Source organism: Heliconius melpomene, chromosome 3, assembly GCF_056956725.1.
Source record: "Heliconius melpomene rosina isolate 202511_hmr_F chromosome 3, ASM5695672v1, whole genome shotgun sequence".
Classification (NCBI taxonomy): Eukaryota; Metazoa; Arthropoda; class Insecta; order Lepidoptera; family Nymphalidae; genus Heliconius; species Heliconius melpomene.
Window position 1 is genome coordinate 10,027,251 of NC_140391.1, and position 11,599 is coordinate 10,038,849.

General features: G+C 31.3%; 2 protein-coding genes across 3 annotated transcripts; both read left to right on the forward strand.

Annotated features, from left to right (window-relative positions):
- The first annotated feature begins 84 nt into the window (after positions 1 to 84).
- On the forward strand, positions 85 to 1,358 carry LOC146540157 (uncharacterized). Its single transcript, XM_085207372.1, has one exon. The coding sequence runs from the start codon at positions 240 to 242 to the stop codon at positions 804 to 806; it is 567 nt and encodes a 188-aa protein (XP_085063498.1). The 5' UTR covers positions 85 to 239; the 3' UTR covers positions 807 to 1,358.
- Positions 1,359 to 2,693: 1,335 nt separating this feature from the next.
- Fkbp59 (FK506-binding protein 59kD) lies at positions 2,694 to 11,310 on the forward strand. 2 transcript variants are annotated; one of them, XM_085207368.1, is made up of 7 exons: positions 2,694 to 3,109; positions 3,876 to 4,018; positions 4,808 to 4,928; positions 6,943 to 7,335; positions 7,574 to 7,845; positions 8,144 to 8,254; positions 8,371 to 11,310. In XM_085207368.1, the coding sequence occupies exons 1-7, from the start codon at positions 2,908 to 2,910 to the stop codon at positions 8,545 to 8,547; spliced, it is 1,419 nt and encodes a 472-aa protein (XP_085063494.1). In that variant the 5' UTR covers positions 2,694 to 2,907; the 3' UTR covers positions 8,548 to 11,310. The 2 variants fall into 2 exon arrangements, with proteins under 2 accessions (XP_085063494.1, XP_085063496.1); XM_085207370.1 differs by having other exon boundaries at positions 8,375 to 8,532.
- The last annotated feature ends 289 nt before the right edge of the window (positions 11,311 to 11,599 follow it).

Consider the following 11,599-nt stretch of genomic DNA (forward strand, 5'->3'; position numbering starts at 1 on the left):
CATTTTTTCGTTTGATTTTCGGCTCGACTAGTTTGAATTATGTTAAAATTGATTCGAGTATTATCAAAAAGTCGATTTCTTGCTTTATTTACTTATTTGACTTTGACAAAAGTGTAAGAAATTTGACGTAGTACTTGTTGAATAAAATAAATTCATTATAAATTGAAAATATGTGAATTGCGTTGATAAGAATTTCATATTTTAAGGAACTTACTCATCGTCAGATCAGATAATTTACAATGAGTCTGAAGAAAAAGAAAAATGTCTTAATTATTACGTGTTGTATGGTTTCATGTTACTTTTTGTATCAGCTTTATTTTTTCCTTACTATCACATCGGAAGGGAATAAAAGTATTTTAAGGCCAGTTTTAGATCAAAATGTTATAAAAGGAATGCAACAATTTCGTTCAGAATTCGATAAATACATAAATGAATTTGGCAAGATGAGAGGAGTATATTTTGCAGATGTTGCGAAATACCGGCCCGATTCTAACAATGAATTTAAATGTAAAACATCTAGTCAAACAATTGCGTTTGATCAAGTTAATGATGATTATTGTGATTGTTCAGATAATTCGGATGAACCAAGTACTGCTGCGTGTCCAAATGGCATCTTTTATTGTGACACTCAACCTCCTAAAAGAAAAACTTTTACTATACCGTCCGGAAAAGTGAATGATGGTGTATGTGACTGTTGTGATGGATCAGATGAATGGCTGCATGAAAATAATAATCTTCTGAGCCAAACTATTATTAATAACTATAGATTTTATGTTACCAAGTGCCGCAACATTTGTAATAAATGATCAATGTTAGAATTAATTAAAAAATTATGTGTTTATTGTATGTAGTAAATTAGTCTTTAAATGAAAAGATATAAAATTAAACATTACTTATCCATGGATGGACATGGATATAGTCTGAACACAAATTATTACAAGAACTTTTTATATTTTCTAGCCTTTAAACTATCCATATTAAAGTTTTAAATAGTATTTCTTCTTGTAAGTATAAACATTCCATTGCTTAATAGTTTGAAATATTATTTGTCTTAAAAATGTCAAAAAGGTTGTATGAATATGAGCCATTTATTCTTAAAATGTTCTTTATCTTTTATTATGTAATTATTGGTTGTAAGATCCTTAAAGACTGATATAAAGTAAAAAGAATATTGTAGAATAGTAATTCTTATATGTATAATAAATACTAAATTTATTTATCTACAATATACCTAGTCTAATTCTGAAATGATAAAAAGGTAAAAATGGTCACATATTGAGGGGAAATTATAAATTATTCCAATTAATCATTAATGTTTAAACTTGGCAGGATTAAATTCTCACAAACTAGGCATTTAACCATTGTTTTATTTTACATTTTTATAACTGCTATTTTTTAAATAATATTCATTTCTGTCTACCTATATGCATTTTTTATAATTATTTTTTTGAATTATCTATATATACATAACTTATTAAAACAATATTTATCTTTTATAGTATTTTATACTTATATACTGAGTTTACAATTGTGCCTCAGTTAAATAGTATCCACAGTTGTAGGTTTTGGTGTGAGTCTATTCTGAGTAAATGTGTTCTGTGGTCTAGTCATTAGGAGACTCTTCTTTAAAAATGATTAAAAGTGAAAATAACCAAAGTGGTAGATGCACAAAAGATATACAGTTAATATAATAAAAGCTAAACATCTAGAATATCTATAAGCGTATTACACTGTTCAAGAATATTTAGAGGATAAGCATGTATGGAATTAATGTCTATTGAATGTAATGCAGGATGGCTGCCAGCTAATGTAATAGATTGTACCATTGATTTTGAAAAGAGCAACTGTTGAGTTTCTTGCCGGCTCTTCTCAGCAGAACTGCCTTCCGAACCGGTGGTAGCTTTTTGTTCATATGTTCATTCGACGATTCAAAAGTGCTTATAATAATTGCCTATTTGAATAAAGAATATTTTGAATTTGAATATAAATAAAGAATATGGAATGTAATAAATACAAATGTTAGGAGTACAACCATTTTAGGTTTTATTTATTATAATATTACTAAAAATATGACTTTCCTTTCATATATAAAATAGTAAATTGCCTATTAGAAACCTTTATAATTTATTTAATTTCATCTAGAGTTATTTAGCCTCGGAGACTTAGCATATGGTCAATTTGTCCCAGTTTCACGCTGTATCCCGTTCACAGCAAGGAAGGCAGAGGAAACCTAGTGTTACAACTCTCAGTTCCCCATTTTCCGCCGAATTTATCGAGGCATTGTGTATTGAGTGGCAAAACTCAACGCCGGACTTTTACCTTAGTACCAGAGCGAAGAAATTAAAATATTAATAAGTAATAATTCATTTCCTTGAGTAGGGATCTAATCCATAACCATCGCGTTACAGTTACTATGTTACACCCTTGTGCTGCTGCGCAACGTCGGCCTATAAAATATGAATACCCTACTCAATTAAAATATTAATTTATAATTTTCATGGTAGATTTAAACGGAAAACATAAGAGTCTTTTTCACAGAATTTCGTGATCTCTAAACTTTTAATACTAGCAGTTTATTTATAATTAATGTCTTCAGTAATATTTCAGAATTTATTAATCATAGACAATAAAAATATATTTAAATACTAGTATACGAATTTAATATCTAGAAAATTCTACTCATTCGATCAAAACTGTCAGTTCACTCACTTGTAGTCATTCCTATTTGTTCAATATTTCTCTTGAACTTCATATTCATAGTTCATTCATAATTCAGAAATCAAGTGTGTAATTATTATAGCAGCCGGCGCGTATCTCGAGTTTTCGAGAAAACAACGTGCTTTATTGATAAACGTGCTCAATTTATAATTATTTTCCACTTGATTTACTTAGTTAAACATCACTAGAATGACTGTAGATGAAGGAATTGATATTACCAAGGCAGGAGACCGTGGTGTGCTAAAACGGATAATCAAAGAAGGCGAAGGCTCCGATACTCCTAATGCCGGCTGCCAGGTTACCGTACACTACACTGGCACTTTATTAGATGGAACAAAGTTTGATTCTAGCAAGGATAGAAATGAACCATTTGAATTTAATCTCGGCAAAGGTGAGATACTTCTGTTTAGTAAAAAAGAATCTTAAAACGAATAATTAACCCCAATGTGCTAATATTTTTTATTAGCTGCCTTTTACTTTAAAATTGCTTTGTATAATTATATTATTGTCATTAATTATAAATATGTCTTTTAATTTAAAATTTCCTCAGAGGTCCATTGTATTATAATATCTGTTTTAAATTATGTAAAGAAAGATTAATTTCTATAAAAGAGAGACTTAATGTTAATGTATATTTGTATTAAAAAAATTTAAAAGCCAAATTTTTATTATTGCTATTTATTACAATATACATTGAAAGTTAATTATTTAATCAGACTTTTGTTACCCTTTGTGACCTTATGAATATTGAATTTAAAATTTTGCACTCAGGTTTCAACACTAGGTTTAGTGTTAAGACACTATTTCTCATTTTCCACCTAATTTGAGTGGTGAAACTTGACATCACCCTCTTAATTGTCAGAACAAGCAAATATAAATAATTAAATATAATCATGAAATCAGGCATTGTAGGGCATTTGTCCATCACGTGGATGGTCTGTGTAGACATAATTCCTAGTAAGATCGTCCAAACCATGATATTTATAAAAATAAATTTTATTTATAAATGTCATTAGTATTATATGATAAACTGTGGTTATTTTATCTAATATTGTATGTGCAGACACCACATCCTCCATTAAATATATATAACATTAAAAGTATAATTTTACTTTATGTGGCATAATATAAAAATATTTTTCCACACTCCTATTCAGGAACAGTGATTAAAGCATGGGACATTGGTGTGGCAACCATGAAGAAAGGAGAGGTATGCGTGTTGACCTGCGCACCAGAGTATGCATATGGTGCGTCTGGAAGCCCCCCTAAAATACCTCCAAACTCTACACTGCAGTTTGAGGTAAATATTAATTTTATAGTATTTTTTTATCTATATATATAAAATCGAAAGGTCACTCACTCATCACGAAATCTCAGAAACTACATGTGCTAGAAATTAGAAATTTTGCATAGGAGTTATTTTTAGGACGTAGGTGCTCGCTAAGCACGGGTAAGACGGGAATTTGCAATATTCGATTTCTAAGGGGTAGTTTTTGGGGTTGAAAGTTTGTATGAAACTTCGTTACTACAAATGCTAGGAGTCTCAAATTTTGCATGGACGTCACTTATAGGACGTAGGTACTCATGGAGATAGAAATTAATAATAACGTAATTTACGCAGGCGAAGCCGCGGGCGGGCCGCTAGTATTACTATATTTGTGTAAAGTTTCATCTCAATTCAATTCAGTCAAAAACTTTCAAGTTTATAATAGGGGCTGAACTTCATTTTAATAGGACTGAATGACTTTTTTTATTATGGTCTTTTTCATTTAATTATATTATTTATATTAGCATATTACTCTGTTCAAAACAGAAAAAAAATACATAGAAGTATTTTTTCCATTTGTTTTGTTTTTATCAAGCATGTTTGTAATAATATTAATAATGAACTATTAGGAGCATGTTGCAAAGGTAAAAGCATATGATTGTAAATGACAAGAGTGGGTTTGATTCCCACTCTGAAAGAAAATATTTAATATTTTCATTCCCTACTATGTGCAAGGTACAATGTCAGGCTGAAAAAAAATATTATCCTTTTTTTATTATAAACTACTAAAATATATTTAATATATTAATTATTTTGTTCTAGATTGAAATGATTGACTGGAAGGTAGAAGACTTAAGTCCAAACAAGAACAAAGGCATTCTCCGACACATTGTGGAACTGGGTACTGGATTTGAGAACCCTAATGATGGGGCACAAGTTACAGGTAAAATTATTATTTTTTAGCTTCACGTAAATAGCGGGGTAGTCAGAGGGAACCTGGATAAATGCTATGAGCATCCTCTTTTGATTACGCTGATACTTCATCTGGATGTGTGAAGTAAAATGGTCTTGACGGATAGACAGATTCAGAATAAAGTGATCCTATATGTGTAAGGTCCAAGGTATCTTCATTTTTTCCTTTTAAAGTACAGAATCCTAAAAATGGGTCAATTATTTTACTATTGTTATCCATATTATTATGCATTAAATAAATCGCAATGTAAATTTTGGGAATTTATATGATTGCGCTCGCAAAAATAGTATTTAATAGAAAACTGTTTTAGTTATTAAACATCTGTCTAGGTAAACCGTAAAGGCACGCTCACTGTAGACATATTTTTTTGCGCATAAATTCCAATTCCGCAAAAATCCCTAAAGAAAAAATAAATTATATGTTGCTCCACAACTCTCTCTATTTCATTGAGAATTTACAAGCATTTTGTCACTGCTTGCGAGGGTGTCAACTTACTTTGGAGAATCCTAAATCTTGAAATCTCAGCGTTTTATCATCAATTCAATCAGCATCATACCAATAATTATTTTACAAACAATATCAAATAACATTTTTTTTATCGCATTTGGACTATCGGGACCATCAACTACGACAATGAAACCTAAGAAAATTAATATTTACGTAAAATTGTGTGTAAATCGTATGTTGGAAAATGTTAATTTTTTAGTAAACGTTGATTTTCGTTGATATGTACTTGTTGATTTTAATAAACATATAACAATTTTATGCACAATATGCACAAAACTAGCTCTTCTTCATACATTCGATTATCCGAATGACTAACAACAACAATTAGTCCGGTTAATCGAGTTCCTACTGTATTTAAATTCATTTAACTTTTTAATTTATGTACCGATTGTAATAAAATAAATACTAAATGTTAACGCAAGCTATCCAGAATCCAATAATGAAAATCGGTTAAACCGTTTTTGAGATTAGCATAAACCAACGCACATACAAACAGACAAAAAATTAAAAAATCATTGTTTTCGGTTCTATTACAGTGATAAATGACTCCAGTAATAATTTTTCTGATATATCTTCCATATTCAGATACCGATCAGTTACGATTTTATTATACGTATATATAATCAGGTCATTCTATGTAACATGAGTACTTCATATTATGGTTTCAGTTAACATACTTATTATGTGCTAATTGTTTCTTATTAAAACCTTTCATAGTTTAATAATATAACATATATAGTTATAATAATAAACTAAGAATTGAACTGCACTGAAATAATAGTTATATTCATATGCGGGAGCACTCTTACTGTAGATATAATGGGAGTATATCTAAATCATTAATCTATCTATATATATAAAAGGACTTGTCCTCACTGACTGAGGTAAGATGCACGCACAGCCGTAACCGCTGATGGTAGAAACGTTAAATTTGGACAAAAGTTTACTTTCGTAATCTGGACATCCACTAAGACGGGATTTTGAAAAATTTTAACCCTAAAGGGGTGAAATAGGGGTTCAAAGTTTGTATGGAAAAAAATTTAAATCGGCACCGATTTTTATAAAATTTGAAATTTAGATTTTTAAAAGTATTTAATTGAACACGTGTTTCATCGTTTTCTAAAATCCTCCCCCTAAGGGTGCAAATAAGGGGTTGAAAGTTTGTATGGAAAAATCTTTAAATCGCCACCGATTTTTATAACATTTGAAATTTAGACTCTTAAAAACATTTCATTGAACACATGTTTCATGGGTTATTTATTAGAATTCACCCTTAAATACGCAAGCGAAGCTGCGCGCGTCCGCTAGTGTGATATAACAAAGTCTATAGCCATCCTTGATAAATGCACTATAAAATACAAAAAAATCTATCCTAATAATTCAAACGATTAGTTTTTAAGTTTATCGCGTGCAACCAAAGAAAATATTCAGCTTTTTAATATTAGTATCAATAACATATTGGTTTATTTTTCAACAGTGGAACTAGAAGGCAAACTACCAGACGGCAAAGTGTTTGATACGCGCACAGTCACATTCGCACTAGGTGAAGGAACTGAAAGCAACATTTGCGAAGGCATTGAAAGAGCCCTAGAAAAATTCACACTAGGGGAAAAATCAAGACTAACATTACAACCCAGATATGCTTACAAATCTGAAGGGAATAAAGAAATGGGTGTGCCTGCCAACTCAGTGGTAGAATATGTAGTGAAGCTTATTAGTTTTGAGAAAGCAAAGGAATTGTGGGCTATGGATTCGGAGGAAAAACTAGAACAGGCTAAAATAGCGAAGGAGAAGGGAACTAATTATTTTAAATCTAACAAATTCCAGTTGGCTATCAAGAAGTATAAAAAAGTTATGTCTTTGTTGGATGGTAAGTGTTTTTTATGTTAACTTTCTTATGTAAATTTTTGGTTGTTGTGGGTCTGAATTTAACTGGGAAAATATAAAGTATTTATCTGATATTTTATTGAGAGAAATTTAATGTTAAGTGGTGGATCTCAAAGTCACATACCAGAGTGAGGAAATGAAAATAATTACTCATGAGAATCTAACCTACAACTACCTTTATATTATGTTAAAGAAACAAAATAACACTTATGTCACTACAGATATGCCAGAAGACTCATCTGAGAAGGAAGAACTGAAGGACCAAGCTAAAGAACTCCTAATCTCCGCCCATCTTAACCTATCTCTAGTGTATCTCAAAGTAACTCCGTCCCATCATTATGAGGCCAAAGACCATGCAACTAAGGCTTTAAAATTTGATGAAAGTAATGTGAAAGGCTTATTTAGAAGAGGCCAAGCCTTGTTGGGTCTTGGAGAGGCTGATCAAGCATTGTTAGATTTCCAAAAAGTTGTTGATAAGGAGCCACAGAATAAGGTATGTTAAACTTTATTTAGAATTTTAGAAGATGACGGTAAATGTAAACGTTGAGGGTTCGATTTCCAAAAAAAATCGCTCTAGTGACAAGGCAAACTCGGCGTTGGAGTCCGCCGTTTCAACACGCAATGCCTCCAGAATTTGGTGGAAAATTGGGAGCGGAGTGTCTTAACACTAGGTTCCCGCTGCCTTACTTGCTCTGTGCAGTATACGGCGTGACGGAAAGAACACAGGCTTATATTACAACAGTTTTCAAGGATTTCTGTTATTTCATATATTTTTTTATTTGTTTTTAAAGGCCGCCGCAAACCAAATTATAGTATGCCGAAGCACTCTGATGAAGCAGAAACAGCGTGAGAAGCAACTGTACGCGAACATGTTCGACAAGTTCGCTAAACATGATGCTCAGGTGATAATTTTAACGTTTTTCTTTTTTTTTGAGATATTATACATATAATAGTTTGTATGTCTGTAAATACGATGATTGTAAATTTTATTCTGTATCCATATTCATAATCTTACCAGGTAGAAAGAAAATTAGCGAGCGAAGAAGTAGACGTAATAGGGGAGAAAGTGGGAGAATGGGGGAAGGGGGAGGGAGAGTGGACCGACGAGCAACGTGACAGGAAACCAACTGAATTTGAGAAAGAAAACCCTAACATACTCATGTTAGACAAGGATGGAAGATTCGAGAACATGTAGAGAATGTTCTTAGGAAAGTTCTAGAATGTGTGTTCTTTTTTAGTTCTTCTAGAAGGTTCGATTGAATGATTGCATTGTTTTAGTTATATGTGTTTAAGGTAATGTAATGTAATTTGTCATATTATGTAAATAATGTTGTATTTAGTTTGAGTTGGAATATGATATGACTTGGCTATATGATTGTTGCTTTTTAGGGGTTTTTTAATTTTACAATCAATTTTTATTCCATGCATTGTATTATAAAAGATTTGTTCTTTCACTTTGAACCAGTCTTTTATATTTCATTTGATATGAAGAACGAATAGATATGAAGATATGAATAAAAGATTAAGACATGAAAATTCCTATGAATTTTATTTAAGATTTTATTTATTTATAATTTCATATTATATTTACGATTAATACATTAAAATTCACATGAATTTTCATGTATTAATCTTTTTTTTTTTGAAATATGAATATTTAGATTAGAAAAAATATGTTTTCATTTCTCCTTCTGATTTTGCTTCTTTAACTTCCGTCACACAACGCTATATCCAGAAAATTTGGTGGTGCATGGGAAGAACCTAACGAAGAACCTAGTGTTAAGACCCCTGGTCTTAACACTAGCTTCCCTACCCTGTTCTATGGGGTTCCACTATGAAGTTATCATTTTAAGGGTTTTAACTACTAATAGATGGTTTTCTTCCCTAATATACTTTAATATTAACAATATTATCGTTATTATGATAATAAAATTGATCTTTCACTGGGAATAGCATAGTGCATACGTTCAACGCTGTATAAAGCTGAATGTGATTTTTTTTATTTTGTCGTAGATCACCGTCGAAATTGGTGTTTAATGTTTATAATTAGGAAGGATATTTTAATGTAATTTGTTTATTCTGTGTATTAAGACTGTTTGTGCAAAACTGAATTATCTTTGGGAATAATATGGCCCTCTATGTTGGCACAGTTGAAACGATACTTAACTTTGGAATGGTCACCGTATACACCATCCTATCCTATATCTTATAAAACAAAGTCGCTTTTTGTGTCTGTCTGAACTTTCTAACTCTTCTTCTTCTAAACCACCCAACGGATTTTAATGTGGTTTTCACCGTTAGGTCGAGTATTTCTCAGGGAAGGTTATATAGTTTATTATTAGTACATTCTTATGTAAATTAACATAAATACGATAAATGTGTATAAAGTCCTACCCGTTGAGACACTTTCGCGTATGCGCTGCTTTAATGGTAAGTACTACGTGAAAATAATATACTGGAGTATTGTTCCTCTTAATAAGATCTACAAAAAAGTCCGCGATAGCATATTCGTATCTTTTAAGAATAACGTGTAGTGATCATATTTCTGTCTAAAAATTGTAATTTCATTATATTTTTTATTGTGAGGGATATTTTTCCATAATAATATTAATCCTTATCCTTTAAAATACTTTATTAAATTTCTACGTTAAACGAAGATAAAATTTGCTTTTTACACTATTTCGAAATTGCGAATAGTTTTAGAGAAAAACGCATTTAATTTTTAACACATTACGCCGTTCACACATAAATTGTATCGAGTCAAGTTTCACTTATCCCTTACTCTCAGCATATAAATAAGTATATTAGTTACGTTGGCCATTTAATGTAGATCAAAACTGTCTTTTACTGTTTTTCATTTTAATAAGTACTTTAGAAGTTGTTACAATATCAAAAAATCCTTACTGAGAAACGGCTCGCCACTCGACTAAGCGCGTCCGCCGTGCCCGCCTGCCTTACACGCATCGGTGGTTCAGTGGTAGAATGCTCGCCTGCCACGCGGGCGGGCCGGGTTCGATTCCCGGCCGATGCATTCTATTTAATTTTCCTCACAGGCAGCCACGTAGTACTTGCTTTTCATCAGGGACAGAATACCCTCTTCAGCATTAACCACAAGCTCGAAAAAATTCGCCTGCCTCTATAGCAACGAAGATTTAGATGTCTTTGCACGTTGAGGCCTTTCAGCGCGATATATTTGGTTTCATATTTTTTGTAGTAGTTATTAGTAGGTAGGTTTTTGTTTATAATTTCTTCCATTTAAAAATAGTCATTTAACTATCTAAAAATAGTCATTTAAATATATTTTAATAAGTACTTGAAAAGATTAGTAGCACAGATTTAAAATTACGGTACCTACTAAAAAATCCTTGCTGTGTAAAACAATTGGAAAATCCTTATTGAAACTACGAAAATGCGGGTTGCATTAGGGTTTAATTAATTTTCACCTTATCTTAAGTGCTTTGCAAATATACATTATATGAATAATCCAGTAGTTAAAGCGGGCGAAGCCGCAAGGGGGTCGCTAGTAATTATAATATTCCAGATTGCAGTGTTTAGTTATGTTACCTATCACGCTATATATTTAAATGTGTAAACTAATAATTAGACTTTTTATTGGTACTACTTATAAAATGTATTTTAAAAACATTTCAACACGCAATGCCTCCAGAATTCGGCAGAAAGTGGAGAACGGAGTGTCTTAACACTAGGTTCCCTCTGCCTACCCTGCTGTGTGCAGGATACAGCGTGAAGCTGATTCAGTCAAATTGCACTGAGAGTCTCTGTATCTCCTTTTAAGGTGTAAGTAAATGAAGAATGAGTCACCATAGTTGTTAGGTATTTCTTCTACTGCTATGTAAATTGAATAGAGATACATTTTAAAGATTTTTTTGTGAGTCATTTTAATAGTGACATCAATATGAAAGTTTTAATAATGAACGTGTTAAATTTTATTTAATATTTTTAAAATTATTTATATCAGTTCAGAAATTAATTTAAGACTACTTAAGTATCGTCTATACCACACCAAATTGGACCGAACCGGATATTGTTTAATATATAATCGAAAATATCCTAACAGTGTACGACGACTACATTATTATACAGATACTTATTTTTAACGTATTTGGAAAATTATCGCACATCCCACACATTTACTTCTTTACAATGTAAGCACTTGTAAAAGTTTTATTCATTCCATGTAAATTGGCAAAAGAATCTATTCACATATAGTGATAATGTTTGTAAAT